Raw genomic sequence first — 22,447 nt, 5'->3', positions numbered from 1 at the left:
TTCTGTCCGTCGGTTTGTGTGTGCACGTGTGTATCTCAAGATCATGTGAACCAATTTTGATGAATTTTTATATGTGAGTTTATTTTGGCTATGACACGGATTGATCAACTTTTGGGACATATCAGACATCGCGAACTGGACCTTTTCGTACATTTTTTACCATATCTACGGAACGGATTGGTGGAATTTCATGAAATTTGATATTTGAGTTTTAGTTCTTACCGAAGCTAACTTTTGAACTTTTCAGGGAAGTGGGGTGACAAAAAGCGAAATTCTACTAAGAACTTACATGTCCTTAAAATTCTAAAGTGTTTAAAACGCATTTTCATAATGTTCCGCATCACTTTCAGTACACTAGGCAACATACATTGCGATTGGTTATATGCTGACCCTCAGATTTTTTAGATACTTGTAATTCAAAGAGGAGCAATTAAAATATCTAAATTTCCAATATTTTGATAGTTTTATTGTTTTCAGATTAGTTGTTTAACACATTCTCATTTTTTTTATCACATGCTAACTTAAAACTAAAGTTAGTAATAAAAAATGGGTAATACTTTACTTACTAGATAAGTCTCTTGTATCTGAACTTGGTGCGCAATTCATGTCAACATGTTCAGTGACGGGTGTTGCCGATGGTGCCGGTGGTTCAGGGGCAAAATCTAAAAATCCCATCGGTACTCCCAAAATTCCTCCATTCTTTAATTAAACAAAAAAAATCAAATAAAAATTCAAATCCTTTAAATCGTTTACAAAATTAAAAACTTACCATTCCCATTCCTAAACTGGTCATACTTTTACTATCTTTACTGTCACGTGCTACAACTATTTGTGTTACTATTGTACCTGGCGTAACAACGCCACTTCCATTACTTGTTGCTAACTCAGTTTTACAAACTTTTGTCGCTTTTGCATTAACTACAGTCGCTGTTCCAGATACCGTTGATGCACTTGATCCACCAGTTACAATTGTTCCTATAGTATTACCACTAGATGTAGCTACAACAATTTGTTGGGGCTGCTGCGTTTGTTGTTGCGTACTACCGCCTGATGACGTATCAGAATTTTGATTTGTTTGACCTGTTACCGCTAATGTATTACAGCTACTACTTGCTGGTACTGTTATTATACTACCGGTACCACTTGGTATCGTTGTTATTGTACCTGTATTTGGATTTAATGTTACAATTGATGATGAATTACTAAATGCTTGAGTTCCTGTTGCTGTTGCAATAACAATTGCCTGCTGTTGTACTGCTTGTTGTATTGCAGCTGCTGTAGCTTGTTGCTGTGCTGTTGATGTAGTTGAAGTTGAATCAGTTGTTGTTAGAATAACCGGTGATTTAGATCGTTTTCTAACACGCGCTTTACGTTGCGCTGTCGTTTGTGTTGTAGTTAATGACTGTGTTGTAGTTGTAGTTGGTATTGATGATGCTATGGAAAATAATGTTGGTTGTCCAGTTGTTGTTGTTGCACTTAATATTTGTTGACTTTGACTATGATTTATGACACTATTTAACGTCGATTGGGAAGAATTTGTTTGTAAGGAATTTTGGGATACTAGATTGCCAGTTAGGATTTGAGATTGTGTGTGTAATAAAGTTTCTTGTGGCACCGTTATGGTTGTATTTGTTGTTGTATCAGTTGAGTTTTCATCGGTTGTTTCAGCTGTTTCACATAAGCCTTTGATTTTCAATTGTTCTGCTGTTCTCAACAATCCCTATGAGTAAAGATTAATAAAAAAAATATGTGCATTATTTAACTTTTGTTTTTGTAGTTTAGAATTTAATTTTTAATTAAAAAATAAAATATGTAAATGAACTTAATAAAAAAAAATAACAAAAACCAATACAAGAGCTAAATAAAGATTTGAAAGAATTCTGAAAAATTGAATTTGCATATAATCACCTTTTTGTTTTCATATTTTTGTACATACTTTGGATAAAATGAAAAGATGTTTGAATTTCCCAGCTTTATTGAATTTCTTGGACAAGATCTTAAGAAATATTTTTAAGTTATTAAAAAGAATGCCATCAGAAATAATCTTAAAAGTAAAACCAAAACGCGAAGATGTAACAAAAAGAAAAAAATAACATAAAAAAGAAAAACAAAGTTTTCCACTTAAAGCTCTTGAAGTTTTCTTATTTGGGAGAAACAAAAACCATGTTAAAAAAATGAAACTCTTAAGGTGAAATTCGCTGTTTCCTCTTTTCCTTGCAACCTGTTTATTTTTGTTATGGTTCGTTCGTTTATTACTTATTTCTTACAAAGTATGTGCGATTTAATTATGAGTAGAAAATTAAAAAAAAATTATTAAAGTTTTTGTTAAAAAAAAGACTAAGAAAGATTTCTTTCTCCTACCTTATACTTTTTTTTTATTGGATATTATTTTTTTACGAAATTAGTTTTTTATTCGTTTTAAAAAAGAAAATATATATATTTTTTTAATTTTATTTTTGTAAATTACAAAACTTTTTTCGCGCTTTGCAGATCTAAAAAAAAATGCAAGCACAAAAAGAAGAATATAAATAAATAAAAATACGGAATGCGAAGTGCGAGCGAATACTTTCGAATCACCTGACCCTACTTTTTAAGGATATACATAGATAATATTCAACTTTAATAAGTCACATATTGGGCAATCCTTCTAATTCTTAGCGAAGCATTTTACTCTGACAATCGGTATAATTCACCACTGGTACTTTTGGCGATCAGGACACAATACTTTGTATAATATATAATATATAAAATTTGACATTGAACTCAATACAAATATGGTAGTTTATAGGTATAAAGAGGGAAACGAAAAATATAAGTGAAACAATGATAGCTTCATCATGTCTAGTTAATAAATCAGGCTATAAGAAGCAAAACTTAAAAATTAACGTGATATTTGACGTTCATTTTAAGTAAAGATGAAAAATTGAGTACAGTGAAAAATATAAACATTTGAGTATATTTAATTCTGGGGCCTTACTATATTATTCGATTTTCGTATTTGCAGAAATGAAAAGCTAGTACTTACCATGCAAATTCATTTTAGCAACACTACCATTTTTATGAATTTGAAAAACGTTTCACGAAAATTGATTTACATAGTAAGGCCTGTGTACAAACTAAAAACGAAAAACTACGTAATTCGGAAAGAGATGTTGAAAATTGAAAGATTTATGAAATTTTTATTATAAATATTTTAACGGATAATTTTACGTGTGGAAGAATAATATTTTTGTGTATGGGTTGTTATTTACAGTGCCGTTCGAAAATTTTAACAAAATATTTTGTTAATAGAATTTAAAATATTTTCAGTCAATTAAGCAAGTATACGTGCATACCTCATTTTTCTAATTCATACCAAGTATTACATTAACTTACATAATTCTGGATATGAAGAAAATTAAGCTTACGCTCTTCGGTTAACTACACCAAAGCTTTTTATATCAAAAATTCGCGTTATTGCAGTTCAGAAATAAATGAACACAAATGGTTGCCCACATTAAGTGAAAAAAAATTCCATTTTTTTTTTTAAGAAAAGAAATAAAATTACAAATGAGAAATTCACTTAATTTTTTAAGTAAACTTTTTTTCCCTTTTTTTTTCTTCAAATTTCTTTTCTCATTTGAACTTTGGAGTACACATAGTATTTGAAAAAATGGAAGATAACGGTAAAATATCCTTCGGCTACCTTTTTTCCTGACTTTTTTGTTTTTTCTGTTGTTATTTTTTTTTTGCTTTGTTGTTATAATTTCAACAATAATGTGAATTTCTATAGCATATTACAAAAATATGAAGTTGTAGATATGTGTTTATATATCTAATTCATATTAGTCCCTTGTTTGCGTTTAAATCGTATCTTTTCTTCTTATTTTATAAAAATCTAAAGCCCAACAAAACAAAACGTAATACATAAAATGTTCACACAACTAAAGGTAAGTTTCTATTATACAAAAAAACTTCTGAATATTCCTTGTAATCACCAAAAGTTTTTATATATATGTATGTACATATATAAGAAAAAAACAAAGTATTTTTTCTTGTCTTCATTTCATAATCAACCAGGAAGAAAACATAAAATGGAAGTTGATTTTCATTTTATTTATTATAAATATTTTATCCGATCACCTATATGTATTTAGTATTTTGTAATACGCCTATTTTATTAAAGTTCGCATTTCCTGTTGTGATTAAAATTCAAAATAATAATCAAATGTTATCACATAAATTATTGTATTTTATTAAAATACATTTGAATTTCAATAATCAGAAAAAAAAACTGTCCATTGCAATTTAGAAAATTTTGTAATAAAAATATGTAAAAAAAACAAACATTTTTTTATTTTAAATTAACCTCAAAATTTTTCTTAATGTGTTATATGCGCAGACGCATTAAATTAATATCCGATTTAATATTGAAGAACTCCCTTTATCAATTGCAGTTTTTACTGAAATTTTTTCGCAGCAATTTCATTAATTTAGTATCTGTACGCAGTTCAATAAAACAATAAACAAATATTTAAAGCAAATAAAAGAAACTGTAATTATGCAATTACAAAACCAATTATTGGTTAAAGACAAAATAATAAATACATACATATGTATGTATTTATAGCTTCTAAATTCACTAATCTTTCTAATATTAGATAAATTCGAATATCTCATTAAATGTAGTTTAATTTCCATAATTTTAACATTCCATATACAATGCGGTCGGTATACAATGAGATTCTGTGGGAACGCATTTCTCCATTGTAAGAAAGTGTAAATAAACTATTTCTAGGAACCCTGTCGGTATCAACGATTGATCGAATTTTTGCTGAATTCCTATTATTGGCATGGGTGCTTACTATAAAGAAACAATTATTGGCACCAGCTAAAAAAAGCACATTTTGCAAATAACTTAACCAATGGAAGAGCTACTAAGAAACTTTGTTTTATATAACTTTTGAAATAATTGTCAAAATTTGCAATATACCCGATTTTTGAGATTAGATTTGAGTGCATATATATTCGTTTTTTCACTTTCCAGAACATTTTACTATTACGTAAAAAAATGTTGCAAGAATTTATGAAAGAATTACTTTTTATGCATGTAGTCATTATTTAATCATTATGTACTATGTAAGCTTATAAGAGGGTGTTTGATCCAATTTCGGTAACAATATAGCAACTGTTGAATTAGTGCATTGAAAATGCATTTTCCTTTTTCCAGATTGAGATTTGTGAAACCTGAAAATAAATCTTATAATAGCCTGGAAATAAATCTTAAGATTAAACTAACCCAGCACACCTTCTTCTATCTACTTGTCCTGGTTGTATAAAATAGCTTAAAATTTACAAATTGCTTTTCAAATATGTATATTTTTTCCAACAAATTTCTATTGCTTTATTAATTTAATTTATAGTTTACTTATTTTAGTTTATACTTGATGAACTTAATGATAAACTTTAATTCCTATAACAGATACCTTAAGTGTATTGCAACTATTGCGATAAAGCTATTATTTTTATTTAAATTGCATTTTCTATTATTTTTTCATAAAGATATGTCAATATTTGTACATTTCTATAATGTCAATAGCTATATTTAGGTGTCAATAATCGTATTGTTGAGCCATGTCAAGAGTTGTGCCTGGGCGTCAATAATTGCACTTTTTGGTATTTATGCAAACAAATTTAATTTTTATTGTTTTTATTTAACATTTGATAAATTTTGGTATACGATTGGCTGCTCAAATTTATAATCCTGTATTGAAAAGTTTTATGAAAAATACCGTTTAAGAGTATCAAGAGTGTACTCCGCACGATATTTGTATTTTTTTTCTTTTTCTAACTTATAGGTTTTTTTAAAAATCTTAGACGATTTAAATATAAAAAAAGATTGCACAAAGTGTGAGAACAACAATTTCCTTAAGAAGTTATTATCATTTAATTATATTCTTCGTTTTTTTAGTAGACAGAGCAATATATACAAATAAATATATACAAGATCTTTTTTTGCAAATGAGCCGCTCAGCTCTATTATATTAATATAATAGAGATTTTAAAAACGCAATACTACAAAACGATAACTGCAAAACGCAACACTGTAAAAACATAACCAGAAAAGTACACAATACATTTTTGACTATTCTGTAAAAACAGTTCATATATAATTTAACTGCGCTACAAATATAGTATAAGTAGCACTATATATCGCGAAATTGTCTTATCTCTTATGAAATTGTCTTGTATGTAAATTTGAATATTATGTACTTTCCTTAAAATAAACAGTAAGCAAAAGGATATTTAAAAAATTTGTCTCATAATAAAAACTTTATTCTAACTGATACGAGAGTCAATAATTAAAATACCTGAAAAATGTAATGTTAAATTTATATAAAAGTAAAAAAACAAACAAAAAAAACGCATCAATTTTTCAAATTTTTTTGCTCCGACTATATTAGCGATTATTTACTTTTACGAGTACATCTTAAATATCCATTAGAAAATATCAAAACAACTAAATAGAGTAACATTGTTATTACATGTAATAGGTATATAAAATGAAAAATAAGTTATATAAATAAATATTTTGAAATTTATTAAAAATATTCTGTAATACGGCAGCCGTTTTTCCCCATTTCTTCAGAGAAATAATAAAATTTTACCTATACAAATTGACATAATAACAATAAAGATAATTTTTTTTGCTCTTTTTTGTTTTATATATTCGTTCATTTTGTTCTTATGGTTTTTCTATTCCATCAAAGAAAATAAGAAAAAAAATCAAATAATAATTTTAACTTAAAAAAAAAACAAAAAGGACTTTTCAAGGACGGTATAGAAATGACGGATTGAATGAATACCAACCAAATAATAAACACAAAAAAAACGAAAAGGACATAAAAAGGACGAACTTTCCTTTTATTTTTTGTTTTGTTTTTATATTTTTTTTTCAAACAAAGTAAAAAAAAAAATATAAAATTAATACACTTTTTTTTCTCCAATGGCGAGTGAATCGCCATTTTTTTCTATTTTTTTTTTCGCTTGTATTTTTTCCTCTTAATTTTGAAATAATATTTAAAAAGAATAAAATTACCGAATCCCTGAGGGATTGAAAAAATAAAACTTTTTTAAATGGGATTTTTTTTAAGATCTAAAAAAAAATTATGACAAAAAAAAATTTTAATATTTGTTTTTTTTTTTTTTTTTTTTCTTTTTTTTCTTTGTTTTTTTTACTCTTTTTTTTTGTGTTAGTGCGTGGATAGTCCGGTACAAAATTTTCCAATTTATTACTTAAAGTTTTTTTTTATTTTTTTCTCTCTTTACTGATTACAGAAGAATGAAAATCTAAATGAGTTTTACTTTTTTATTACTCTATTATGAAAATACTCGTAACAAACAAACTTGATAAGGAAAAAAAATTCTCCTATAAAAATATTGTTCATCCTGAAAGTATGCAATATTTAGTCATTCCTTCTTACACATATTTCATTGTCAATATTTAGTCATTCCAATATATACACATATTTCATTGAGAAAATTAGAAAAAACTATGAAATATTCATATAATATATGTATGCAAATACAATGTAAATACAGATAAATAATTTCATACATATGAAATATGAACACAACACTACAATAACTTAAGTGTCCGTTTCATGATATAACATTTATGAATTCACGGTTAACCGCCATCAACCACAAATCGTTTTTTCATATAAAAATGCAAAACTAAGTTTAATTTTTACATTTTATTAATAAATTTGTTCTTATAATAAAATTCACAAAACGATTTGTTCAAAAAAAAAATATGAAAAATTTGCAAAGTGAATATATCAGAATATGAAACACATCGAAAGATTCAGCCATATTCCGTTGGCCACGTTATTCTAGGTGAGGGTATCATTGAAAAGTATATTGGTTTTCAGTATGGGGTTTCAAATGTCTGAATTGGCTTTATTCAGGAAATTACAAAATTTTTTAATAACAACCCATATCACGTCAAGTAACACGACTAACGAAATATAGGTGACTATAAATGTAAGACTTCTTTAATAATAGATACATTATGTAGTTTGTACTATGGGAAGAGCAAAAACTTATAAAAACTATACAACACACAAAAACTATTATACAAAATTTCCCAAACATGCAGTACAAATCTGTCCCATATAGCTGTATAAAAATCCAATATATATTATTTATATATTAGATATATATAAAATATACATATATATAATTTCAAAACGAAAATTCTAAAATATTTAAAAGTATGGAAAAATCTATTGGAAAAAACGGAAAACTATAATGAGAAATTATGATAGAATCACTGCGAGCCTTCAAGTAGAGCGAGCAAAATTTCTCATTTTCTTTTTATGGTTTGTATAGAAATAATGAAAATAACATTTTCACTGTCCTTTTATGTTTGCTGATTTTGTAATTTTATTTTTTTCCTTTTTGCATATATTTTTAAGACAAATATTTCACACAATAGAAAACAAACGTAAAACTTTCGGTGTAGTTATCCAAAGCAATGATTGTTGAATTGATCGACTACTCGTTATATAGGCCGGTTTAAGTACATTTAATATCTGCAAATGTATTTAATAAACTATAATACCTATAACATAATACCTGTAAGTGCCTTTAATTGCCCATTTCCCGTATTATATATGAAAATAAACAACAAAAAAAAAATAAGCAAGTAAAAAGGACCTCCTATTTATTGAAGTTTTTATAAAACTAAAGAAATTATTTCAATGGAAATTAAATTTAAAAAATCATACGAATTATAACGAAGTTGACCCGATCGAAGTACTTCGTAAAAATTTATAAATGTGATTTGTGGAGATCTTATAAAAACCAGGTCAGAGGCAGAAGTAATATTTTTTACGATAAAGATTACGATATAATATATATGTAGGTAAGAATTTCATAGATAGGGTATTTCAAGAAAAAATCCCTACCAAATTGGATTTAATTCAATAATGCCAGTATCGTATATATTGTATTTAAGTTTTCTCGTTAATTAGATTTTTTAATTACAGTTTTTTATCTGATTGTAAAGAAAAGTCAATTAATTTTTACCTTAATAAGGAGAATTTCAGTCGAACTCTACGTTTGCTTTATCATTTTTCAAAAATTTCTATTTTTATTTCATTTAGTGTCAATAAATAACAATAAAACTGTGATTGTTTGATTTGAAATTTTTATTAGAGATAAAATATAGAAACCAAAAAGCAACTTAGCAAAAATTCTTCAAAATTGAATACCACAAGAACGAAAAAATCCAAAATACAATTTGATACCCAATATTTCCGGAAAAACAACAACATAAAAATGAATAGAAATATAATTTTATCCTGATATGATTGTTATTATTATTTTATTCTTAAAAATTTGCTGTTACAGCACAAAAATTATGGGAATATCACAATTTGACACAGCAGTTACTTTTGCTTTCATATTTTTTTGTATGATAGAAAAAACACATTCAAAATTATTCAGAACAATAGTGACATTAACAGAAAACTTATTTAAGAAAAATGTTTTCACCATTCTCTAAGCTTGAAATGTTAGATTTAAACAAATTGGAACTTCTGAAGAGTTTTCCAATATGTATACATTTCCAATTTTAACTTTGGAAAATGACATAAAGTTTTATTTTAATAAATTCGACTTAAACTAACGATTTTTAAAGAAGAACCTTGAACTAATGAAACTACTATACTAACAAAAAAACTTTTGATTGACGTATTATACCAAAATATTTTCATGCAATCGGTCAGCATGAGACGAAAATTTGTAAAAGAAACATTAGCACAATCCTCGAAAGTGACTGCTTATAAGATTGAATTAAATAAATACGAGTAATTCTCTTTCTTGATGACAAGACTTTTTGCCTCTTACTTTTATAAAAATTCGAAGAACCTGCCAGTTTCGAAAACTTATAAGGGACTGAAAAATTATTTATTATCAACTTGGAGGGTGATAACAAAGAAGTGGAGGAAGGTGAAGAAATTTTCTGTGTCGAAATAAACTATTTACGAGTGTCGGAACAGTGATTCTAAGCCTTTTTTAAGTTTGCGGTACCTAAACATAATTTTTAACACGCCACTCAAATAAGTGCTTAAAATCGGTTACAACCGATTTTCAATTATTAAAATATTTAAATTATTAAAAAAATATATTTTCAATTATTGTTATTTATAACTCAATATTCTATTCTAATGTTTGATGAATATATTTTCCTCTCTCTTAATTATAAGATAAAAACTTAAATTTTTTAATTTCACTAGGAACTCAAAAATATTACGGTTGCGAAACCTATACATATTCAATATTTTTTTATTGAAAAACCTTTTGCTTAAAAACCAAAAAAAAAACACTTTTCTTTAACATCAAATACACGCAAACAAAATATTATTAGAATTATTATGAAAATTATTTGAATCTATAAAATTCTTTCATTTCATCTCTCCATGGTCATATAAATAGCCGTGTATTCATCAAAAAGGAATGATTTCACCAATAGCAAATCAGGCATTATAATATTGCTAATCCAGAAATTTTCATTCAACTTTTCTTTTTCTTGTTCTGCTCTGTTATTATTTTAAGGTTTCCTACGTAGACAAATCATCTACTAAAGAGAAAAGTACGAACAATGTTAAACAGTATATTTGTAAACCTACACGTAAATAAATTACAAACATATTTATAGATAAATCTATTTGTATGTATATACTTTAATGGTCCTTATTCGTACAATAAACGTTTAAAACCGTGTGAAACGACCAAAAACAAAAATGACGAAAAATGCAAAATAATAGAGAAAAATAAAAAAATATTATTGTTACTATGCTTTTCTTATTAATGTTTAAATTGTGTTAAGAGGTTCCCTTCAAGAGAAAACAAAATAAAAGAAATAACGTACTATTTAAGTAAGCTTCGTGATATTGATGATGATCATTACAATTGTCATTGAAAATCAACAACATAACACAAATTATTACGGTGATGTTAGCGAAGATTTGTAATAGCAAACTTATGACTAACCAGAAACACATTCACTTTTCTGGTCCTTTTCTTTTCTCTCTTTTTATTGATTGTTTTTTTCTGTTTATCTTCTATCTAGTAACGTATGTATAGTTTATTGTGCCAGAATATTTTTATCATTTTACATTACCGAACTCAAAATTGTCTTGTAAATTTCATTTTTGGTGTTGTAAAAATATTTTGTTGAAATGTTGCAGGAAAAGTGAATTAAGTGAAAATTGAATAATGTATGATAGGTAATTAAAGCAAATTACTAGATTGCTTAAACAATTAAGATTTTGAAACATCTATTCAAAAGACAACATATCTGAAGTCAAAATCAATATCAAATTTATTGAAGAATCTAAACACAAAAAATTGATTTTTTATTTTTTAGAGCCCTTAGAAACTACCTTGGAATTTGGGTCCTCAAACATGTTTCTCAATAACAATTGTAGTTCACAATAACTTCAAATTTTTGTTCAAATTTTGTAGTACTTTTTTATGAAATAACATTATGTATAAAGAGAATACTTGCCGTATTACTGTATTAATTTATACAAAATTTCTGTTATCCCAACAGTTACTGAACTATTTAAGCTGTATAGCGGTTTTTTCAAGGAATCAATAAATTTCAACGACTTTTATCACACATAAGAGCTCCAATAACATACTTATTTGCAAGAAATTTCTTAGTTATAGCTTCTACAATTTCTTAGCTGGGAATAACTTTCGAAGTTATATGAGCTATGATAAGTGCTCATGATATCTAAACAGCTTTTACCGAAAATATTACCATATCTATAATATTAAATTTCAGTACTTTACTTTAAGTAGTTTCTAAGATATGACCAAATAACTATTGAAATTTTATGGTAGCTTCCATATATATATATTTGCTAAAGTGAAATTTTAATATTATATTCACTAATTTCTGAATTCAATAAATATTCAATTTCTGAGATGTAGCTTAATAACTTTTGAAGTTGTAGGGCAGCTACTGGAACAACTACTTCGATCGCATCCAATTTAAATACAATTAATTTAAATTATTACTTAGATTTAACGTCTGACTTTGTATTAAAGACCTGACTTTGTATTAAAGACCTTTGTATTACAAAACGCTCGATTAAAATTCAAAAAGTTTTAAAATCAAATTTTTATGAATATAAGAATAATGAATATCAATTATCAAAAATCGAGAATTTAAAAAAGAAATCAATTTGTTGGGAACTAAATGACCAAAAAAAATATTTGATATTAGGAACTTTCTACCTAAAATGATAACTGATTTTGCTATGAATGATATACATAACAAGCTGATTCAGAATAACAGTCTCTAGAACTTTGTTAATGAAAACATTTCAAAAAACCTTGCATAGCAAGCTGAAGAATATTATTGGTTAAACATAAGACTTACCACTTCCAAATCAAAACTTAAATTCAATTAACATCAATAAAGCAATCTAAATTATCTCACCTGCAATTAAAAAAAAAATATAATTAAAATAAAATTTAAATTTAAAACAATTTGTAAATTTAAAATATTTTTTAATTTTCAATTAACATGAACTACTTAAAAATATACGGAAATATAAATTTTAAATCAATAAAAAGTTTTTCATTTTAGAAATTTCATTTTGCAAATTTTTTCGTAAAACGTAATTCAAAAAATCAAATTATAATGTAGGACTAATGCCATATATAATCGAAAATAAATTCCGAATTTCTATCGAGTGTATAGACTTGATATAGTCGGAAATTATTTTTGTGAAGGAAGTTAATTAATATTTTAAGCTCTGCTAATTCTACATATTTTTTATAACCGTATGAACATATGTTCGAATAGTATACTAAATTTGCCCTTACGTTTGTAACGCCAAGAAATAATGGTCTGAGATATAGACACAAGTGTATGGTCCGCCCGTAGCTTTATCTGTCCGCCCGTCGGTTTGTCAAATGATTGATTATAGTAAATGCCAGAACCCTATTTAAATTGGATATGATCGACGTACTAGTTAGGGTAGCTGCCATACAACTTCAAAATTTATTTGGTTATATCTCAGAAACTATACAAGCTGTGATATTGAAAATTCACACAAGCAAATATATTGGTACAGCCAATTTGTTTGATAAAAGTCGTTGAAATTGCTTGGCTATTTCTGGTAGCAGCCAAAACAAGTTCGATATTAGTTAGATAAACACAGTACTGAAATTTTGCATAAATTATTATGGTAATACGATAACTTAACCGTTTGAGTGCGGCACAAATTTTGTGGATATATGCCAAAAACGCAGTAGTACTTGGGTATATATAAAAAAAATTCACAAACGTAGTTAAATAATTAGATCATAAATATTGTATTTTTAAATAAAAAACATAAGAAATAGCGTTTATACATTTAAATTGTCTTTTATTTACTTCTTTGAAAACAATAAGAAAATTGAAATTTACAAATTTTCCTTGCAAGAATGGTTTGCTGCACAAAGCGCATGAAGCCCTCTTTTACAAATAGAGCAAATTAGGTTTGATCTGCTAACTCCTCTACCCTGTTTGTTACTATATTCTACACACCGCCTTAAATTTCGTCCCGGTAGCTTTTCAAGAGCAAATTTGTTGCTTGAAGTAGGTTCTATAGGTGGCCTATATGCATTATTTCTATGCATCAACCATTCCTTTTCGATGTTGTCAATAATACTGTATAAATTGCGGTGACTGTATAAATAATGGTTGTACGATTAAAAAAACAAAAAAAATATTATATTGTACGAAAAAACTGTACATACCGCTAATGTAACCAAAATGATACAATAAATAGGAGCGCTATCACTGCAATTTTGGCATAAAGCAAAAAGAGCGCTATCGCGCTTCCTGCAGTTTTAGCATATAACCGCACTCAAACGGTTAGTTAAAGTCCCGTATTCATCAATGTCATATTTACTCGCACATAGGATAACAAATTCGCACGGGTATCACAGAGTTGACACGGTCAACTCTATTTAAATTTAATATTTCAACTCTCGTTTAAATTTAATATATCAAGCTTAAAAAAAATCGGTTGGTACATTCGTTTGAAAAAGGCATTTAAAAAAATTCTATTTTAACGCAATCATCCTTTCCTGCCTTCCAAATAGAAGTGTAGTGGGTATTGAAGTACAGAGGAAAATTTTTGAATAAGAAATTGGATTTAAAAAGAAATTATAAAAAACAACAAAAATAAAGTAATTGTCATAACACTGCCCTGGTAAATATAAGGCCACCGCGTAGAAAAAGCATCTCTCATTTTCCTCTTATTATGATTTTTAAAAAAATATATAGCGTTTATATGAAGAAACAGAAATCACCGTCCTAATATGTTTTAAGTTATTTGCATCTAAAAATACCTAAAAATATTTTTATATAAATAAATTTTTGAGTTTTATTTGAGGTCTGCAAAACAAATTTGCCAAAAGAAGGAAGATTACATTCAAAATAAATTTTATTAAAAATATATTTCCTAAAATTTAAAGAAAATCAAATTTTTTAAAAAATTCTTAAATAACTTTAATGAAAATTTTTATGTAAATGTGTCTTATTGTTAAACGTCTCATTCATATCTTATTTGATTGAATGTTAAAATTCCAATTAAACCACTTATTGGCAAAGTTAATACATTTATCAGAAAATTTTTGTAATTTTAAGTTTTTATCAGAAGTGCTTAATACTACAGCAAGATTTTTGTTATACGGATTATTTTTATATAATTTTGAAGTTATTGGTTTGTTATTTAATCAAAAAATTTCTAAGATTAACATTTATATAGGCTTGTTTATATTTTACAAAGCCAATTCGAGGAACGCACAAAGCTCACTCCTTCTGTTTCATTGACATACAATTTTATAGATATAAAAGACAACTAGACTCTTCCTTCACTCTACATCCAAAAGTCAATTATTTGTTGTTAAAGAGCTTTTGAAATTCAAGGATTCCTCTTGTACATGATACGAGTACTTACATGTGCAAGGAGATACATAATAAGAGGTTGCTATTATACAACTCTCAGTTTCGCATTGAAAAATATAAAATGGAATTTTTTTGAAATTAAATTTTATATTAGCGGCATTTTGTTTATTTTTACAATACAAGGCGAATATAAATTTTGCTGTTTATTTCTTTTGTATAAAATAAAATGAATTAAGGTTGAAAACAAATTTATTTTATGCTTTTACGTTTCTTTCAGACATTCGAAGTAATTTATTAACCAGCCTGTTTTTTTTTATTTCTGTTATAATTAAATAAATTTACTTTAAATGTTTTAATTTCTATTTTTATTATCTATAATTATAATTTTATATTGGTTTCGCTCATATTTGTTAAAATAGATTGGCATGGTTGCAAAACAAAGATAAACTTTTCTTATTTTTACATATTCTTAAAATTGTATATAATCAAAAAATTACACATACCAAGTGAAATTAAAGCTCAAATTGAAATTGAAACTTAGACCTGAGTACCGTTATCTTCTTTAAATAAAAACCACTAATAAATAATAAAATTTTGAAAGGTATTAAAATTTCTTTAATATAAACTCGTTATTTATTTGGTTATTTTACTTATTTTGTTAAATCAGTTGAATTATTTTATACTTTTAAATTTAATTTTTGTTCAAAATTCTTAATCACAAACGAGGAATTTTTATTTATCTCATGGTAATATAAAAATTTTCATATTATCTAGTTGATAATATTAATAAATAACAATGAATGTTACTATTAAGTATATATTTTCCAAATATACGATACAATAAAAAATTTACATTATCATATATAAATAATATTGTATTTAAAATTATAATATAGCAAAGAAAAAACTTTTTAAAATGCTATCTGCGTGATCTTAAGTAACTTTAATGTTAATTCTATATAGAAAAATTCTCAAAATAAGAGAAATTCCCAGCTCAAACCTTTTAAAATTTAAGGAATTTTTTTATTAAAAATAAAAAAAAACCAATGTTCCCAAATAGAATATAAAAGGAAATCATGTTTAAAGTCAAACAGTTTTTTATTTTTTTTTTTTTTTTTGCGTTTTTCTCGCTAAATAATTTTCATTATTTGAAAATTTCATTTAAAATTATATTGCATATTTTGGGGCATAGTGTTTATTTATATTAATATATACAACTAAGTATTATACAAAAAAAAAAAAAAGATGTTTAAGTAAGTAAAAAAATTATTTAAATACAATTTTACTTTTTCACAAAAAAAAAATATATACATATACATAGTAAATAAAAAAAGCCAACCAACAATTTTAACCATTTGAAAAAGTAACTGTAAAAAAAAACGCATGGGATTTAATAAGAAAAGTTTTCATGTTTTTTTTTTTTATTTTCTCTTTGCTTTGTTGATTCTCTTTATTATTTTTATTATTTTTATTCTGTGACTGTATATAAAAAATATGTTCGTTTTATCTGGTTTTATTTCTATTACACTCTAGAGTTGTTAAAATATCTCGTATAGTGGCTTCATCAACATAAAATGAAAAAGAATAGCTCTAAAAGAAAGCGAAAAAATTATTCATATATAAAAGAGCATATACTTATTACAATAAGAGTCTAAAAATAAGCAGAAGTGAAAAGTGCCAATGTACACGCAATTTTAAATAGAACAGCTTAACAAAATGTACCAGCCAAAACTTATCGTATATCGCATATTACATGCAAAGAGGTTGCCACCTATCTATTTTATGCATTATTAAAATTTAATTTCAATAAATTTTACTCCAAAATAATAACTCATCCTTTTGATTCAAAATCTATCAATAGTCAATTACATATATAATAACAGAATTAAGCCTTTGTCATGAAAACGTGAAACAAACAATTAATTCGTACTTTATAATATTACATAGTCTATAATATGAAACTTTTACTCAAGTATTTTTGGCGATGAAAACTTTAATTTCTAAATGGATGAAACTGATAAACTCGATATTTTAAGTAAATCACACATAAATGATTTAGGGCTATAAGAATTATAGGAAGTTAAAATGTTAATTTGCCTCTTAAATGAGCTTTTAAAATACAAGAGTTTACTGAAAGATTTTTCCAAAAATTCTAGCTTCCCCTTTTCAATCTGCTACAGTATTTACTTAGCAAATTTAAAAACAGAATTGAATTCATAATGCTAAATCTTTTAACTATACTGCATAAAACAAAAACTTACTGCATAAAACAAAAAACTTACTTTTCCTTAAATGAGTTTGTTATTATTTTAAAAATGACATCGCAAGTCTAAAATTACATCGGAACTTGATTACAAAAAAAAAAAAAAAAATTTTGTTCTTAATTTTTCACTATAGGTGGAAACCTTATCTCTTGGTTACCTACTAAACCTAAATATAATTGAAATCAAACAAAATAAAAGTAAAAAAAGATGAAAAACAATTTTTATTTAAAAATTTTCATTTCTCTCATTGTGAATTGCCGCGTATGACTTCAATGTTATCATCATCATCAGCATCATCCTCATTTTTATCATCACCAACAACATCAACATCGCCCATCCAACCCCCTAAATAAATAACACTGAAACTTAAAGAAATATACACATATATAGAATGGTAATAAAAATAACAAAATAAAAACACTAAAAAAGAAAATAATAAAAATAAAAATTCGCGTCCCATCAGCTCATCTTAAATTCTCAAGCTTCAAATAATCTCAAATTGTATGTAAAAGCATTTTAACTTCCCAATTTCTTGAATATCTATAAATACACATATTTTACATTACATACTGCCATATTAACATAAAAGTTTAGATGCTTTTCTTAACACATAATTACGTATATATATATATATATCATATGCACAAATATAGTTTACTCGTCAGTTGCCTTTTTAACCTTGCGAAATGCGTGTTTATTTTCTATTCTTTATAAGTAAGTATGCATGTGAATTGCTCTTTTTGTACTGAAAAAATAAAAGTGTATGAATATATTTATATATACATATATATCAATATGAACACTATTATACATTTTGGTATATTAATACACATACCTACATAGTTATATATAAACAACTCAACCTTAATACATAATAGATAATAAGAAACTGAAATTCATTCTTATCTGCATAAGAATATGAAAATCCTCTTATTGAAAGCTTATGCTTGTGTCTATGTACATAATATATATAATATAAACACGCATATTCAATAATATACATATATGTATTTATGTACAATTTAATACGAATCTTTGTTTTTTTTTATTTCTACATATTCATGTTTGAAAAAAAGTATAAAAAACAAAAAATTATGGCAAAAAAAAGCAAGAAAGGAAAAAAGATAAACAGAAATATAAAAATTGAGGAGCAACAATTTTGAAGAGCCGTTTTCTGGGGGTTCCTTTCGTTTCTTTTTCTTTTTATAATTCCAAATAAAAAAAATCGCCTAAATATATGCAATCAACGTTACATTCAAAAATTACATTATTATAAACCAATGTATTAATTTTATGTATTATAAACCAATACATATTTATATACATTCACATAAGTATATGCATAAACAGTTCGTTAATATACATATATACTTCACGAAGCGTTCCCATATAGCCAGGTTTATCTGATTTTTCAGATTTTTTAAAGAGGACCACATTTCTTACCAAAATGCCAGATTTTTCGCATCATCAGGCATTAAAAAATAAAAAACTTTAAGTTTACTCACGATTTTCATATCATTCATTACACAAAAATTTCATGTTTTGGGAATTGGAAAGCAAATGCAAAACGAACTTTTTCTGTTTTAAATAGCAAAAAAACCAAAAATATAAACAGACATACTAAATGTAATATTATTATGTAAAGATTTAAAACAACAATATACCTGTTATAATTTCATATTTAATAAAAAATATGTAAAATAAATTCAATTCGAAAATTAGGCATTATATTAGACGAGAACATTATATTAGGCATTTTTGGAAATAAATTGATTTCTCATATAAATATAAAGTAATATTTATATAAAATAAATCAACACCTCTATAATAATCAACAAAAAATGTGGTTAAATTTGTTATATTTAAGTTTGTTTATTTATCAGATTTTATGCCAGCTTGTTTTTTCTACGCTGCCAGATTTTTTAACGAAATTTTTCAGATTTTCTGTGAAACCAATATGGTAACGCTAGTTCAGCGTACACATTCATATATGTATGTGTGCGAATATTATAATTTTGAATGAACATATTAATCGTTCTCTTCGGTATTCTAAAAGAAAAAGGAAGTTAGTTTATGTTTTATTTAAATTATTTCATTGTGCTTTTCCTTTATTCTTTCCTTGTTTATGTTTATTTTTTATTTTTGTTTTACACTTTTGGTGGTACTTACATACACAATACTTCTTTATAATGAGGAATCGTATCCCACTTTACTTCATTATTTTTCCCTTTTTTCTTTGTTTTTATTTTGCCTGAAAAATTGAATGATGATAACTTTTGTTACCTAAATTTTTTATTATTTCGGCTATTTTTTTTTTTTAAATTTTAGTTCTCGATATTGATGAACTTTTCATAATTTATTAAAAATTTTCACAGCTTGACGTATAAATTTAAGAATGGAAAATGAAAGTAATTAAGTGAAGGACCGATGGAAAATTTTCGAGATGAATTAGAAAATTATGGTTGACCGCCATATATTTTTACCGACCGCATTGTGTATACAACAAGGTAGGTCATGTGATGGCAAAATATTTTGTACATCGAGTTTTCGGTAGGAACCCACTTCTCCATGGTAGGGAAGCGTAAAATTATGAAGAAAATATACAACATAGTATTGATTATTAGCATTGTGTATACAACAAGGTAGGTCATGTGATGGCAAAATATTTTGTACATCGAGTTTTCGGTAGGAACCCACTTCTAGATGGTAGAGAAGCGTAAAATTATGAAGAAAATATACAACATAGTATTGATTATGAAGAAAATATTCAACAGATTTTCTTGAAATTTCATATATAAGCTTCATTCAACCGTACGCGGAAAGTCTTAACTTTTAGAAGAAATCAAGTGTCAACTGAACGTTTACTACGGACCAAATATACATTTTCGTGTATGTAACGAAAAATAATCAACCAATTTCAGTTAAAATAATGAATCTTAAATGTTTTGGAAATATCAGGGCCCGGAAATTGATCTGGGGACCGATTTTATAGTTTTTGCCATATCTACGGAACGAATTGATGAAATTTCTTGAATTTTAAAATTTGAGCTCTTGTTATTACCAGAAGTTGCTGACGAACTTTTCATATAATTCTGACGGCACAAAATGAAGCTCTACTAAGAGCCAAATTCGCATTTTTTTATGTATATTAACTAAAACCTTATTAGTGTCCTTAAAATTGTAAAGAAGTGTTTAAAACAAATTTCCAAAAATTACATTCAGTAAAGTCATAAGACATTCATTGTGAAATAAGTTATAACATTTTTCAGTTTTTTTCTATTTTTTATTCGCAAATTAACAAATAGCTACATACATATATGTATATAAAGAGAACCAGTTTTTAACTAATACCCTTTTGTACTGATCCCGTCCAAATTTATTTTTTTTATCATGTCGGGACATATCCATAACAGCTAACCACACTTAAAAAAAAAAGACGTTCTTAAGGGCGAGAGATGAAAACAAAAAATATCCAAATTTTTCGACAAAACAATAATAGTTATTTATCATTTAAATTCTAATTATTATAAAAAAAAACCAAACTAAAATTAGAAACTTGTATTAATTCCGTCGTATTTTAAACGTCGAATGTTACTTGCAACTATTTTGATTGATATTTAATCATAAAATTTTGGTTTTTCATTTATTAATATAAGTAATTGAATATTTCTATATTATTTCTATATTTCCAACAAATACAATAAAAATATTTTTATCATATAATTATTATTAAAACGATATAAAATAATATTAATGTCGTAAACTTCCTCATAGACAAAAATTTCATTTTTTAGCAGACGTTTAATTTAATATTCTACTAATGTTATGTTTTATTTGATAGTAGATATCAAACTGGGTGGCGGGTAATAATACGCGAAAAATGTTTTCATTTTATACTCATATAATGTTAAGTTTAAACAAGATAAAATTCAATTTCTTTCTTTTTTATTTTCCTTCTTTGTCTTGTTTTTATTTTTAAGGACTCTAAATGATGCGTCTAATGAAAAATTAAATGAACAGCAAGCATAATAGAACACAAAATAAAACAAAATAAATAAACAAAAATAAAAAAAAGTAAGAAAAATAAGAATTTTCCAACATTTAAAGAATTTCTGCGTAAATTTTTTAGTTCCATTTTAAGTTATCCTTTGCTTTTCTTTTCGTTTTTTTTCCAAAAAAAAGCGTTTTTCTCACTTTACAATATGCGCTTCTTTTCTGAAAAGGACAGATATTTTCATGTTAAAAAAATATTCTTTCTTCTTCTTATATTTTTGTTTTTCTTTTCTTTTAAGATAATTCTCGCAAGAAGTTATATCCATTCCATTCCATTTGATATGAATAATAAAGGACAAAACAGTTCGTTCAGTTAGTAGTTTTTCTACTTTTCTTTTTTATTACGCTTTCTTCCTTGTTATTTTTTTTTCCACTTTAATACTTGAATGAGAAAAAAGGACTACATATTAAAGCATCATAGCATAAGACCCACAGTAAATAAAAATAACAACAAAACAAAGCACCAGCGAAAAAAAATGAACTTGAATAAAAAAATTCCAAAACGCTGAAAATATCACCATAATATGACGAAATAAAATAGAACAGAATAAAAATTAAAAAAACAAAAACAAAATTATATGAAATGAAAATGAAATAATAATAAAGGAACAACACCTTATCCTTGCTGAATAAATTGAATATTTGTCAAAAAAAAATGTGAAATATAAAAATCCAAAAACAGAAAGCGAATAAAACAGTAAAACAAGAAGTTGAGTCGAAAAATGTTTCAAATAATTTCGACAATAACCATTCAAATGAAGTAGAAAGTCAAGTGGCGAAATCTCCTTGATGGTCCTTCCTTATTTTTCATTTTCTTTTTTCTTTCGATTTTATGCTGTCATTATTGCTATGCCTTTTCTTTTTTTCCTGATTACTCTCTTTACTGACTTTGTTTAAAAACAAAAAATAAGTATTTTTTATTGTTACTTTGTTTAAAATTTGTACAATGTACATACTTACATGTGTTATGTACATTGAACACATTACATACATACGTAAAAAAAAGAGGAACTTAAAATAAAACGAAAAAAAAGATTTCACCATGTCAACTCTGTGATACCCGTACGAATTTATTATCCTGTCTGCGAGTAAATATCCCGTAGCTGACTATGGGACAGACTATGGTTTTAAGTAGCCGTATTATCATATTAATTTATAAAGAATTTTA

At 25.9% G+C, this 22,447-nt stretch overlaps 1 protein-coding gene across 4 annotated transcripts in view; it reads right to left on the bottom strand.

Moving 5' to 3' along the window:
• Positions 1–22,447, bottom strand: part of LOC129611159 (myb-like protein Q) — a 53,334-nt gene that overhangs the window by 7,683 nt on the left and 23,204 nt on the right. For all 4 annotated transcript variants that reach the window (XM_055524129.1, XM_055524130.1, XM_055524131.1 and 1 more), the window contains 2 exons: positions 770–1,720; positions 567–699 (listed from right to left, as the gene is read on the bottom strand). In XM_055524129.1, the coding sequence (XP_055380104.1) occupies positions 567–699; positions 770–1,720 (1,084 nt within the window). Of the gene's footprint in view, positions 1–566; positions 700–769; positions 1,721–22,447 lie in introns of those variants that run through there.

The sequence above is a fragment of the Condylostylus longicornis genome, unplaced genomic scaffold (assembly GCF_029603195.1).
Source record: "Condylostylus longicornis isolate FDR11 unplaced genomic scaffold, ASM2960319v2 ptg000048l, whole genome shotgun sequence".
NCBI classification, from domain to species: domain Eukaryota; kingdom Metazoa; phylum Arthropoda; class Insecta; order Diptera; family Dolichopodidae; genus Condylostylus; species Condylostylus longicornis.
Note: the sequence above shows the minus strand (reverse complement) of the source record. Positions and strands in the feature narration are given on the sequence as shown.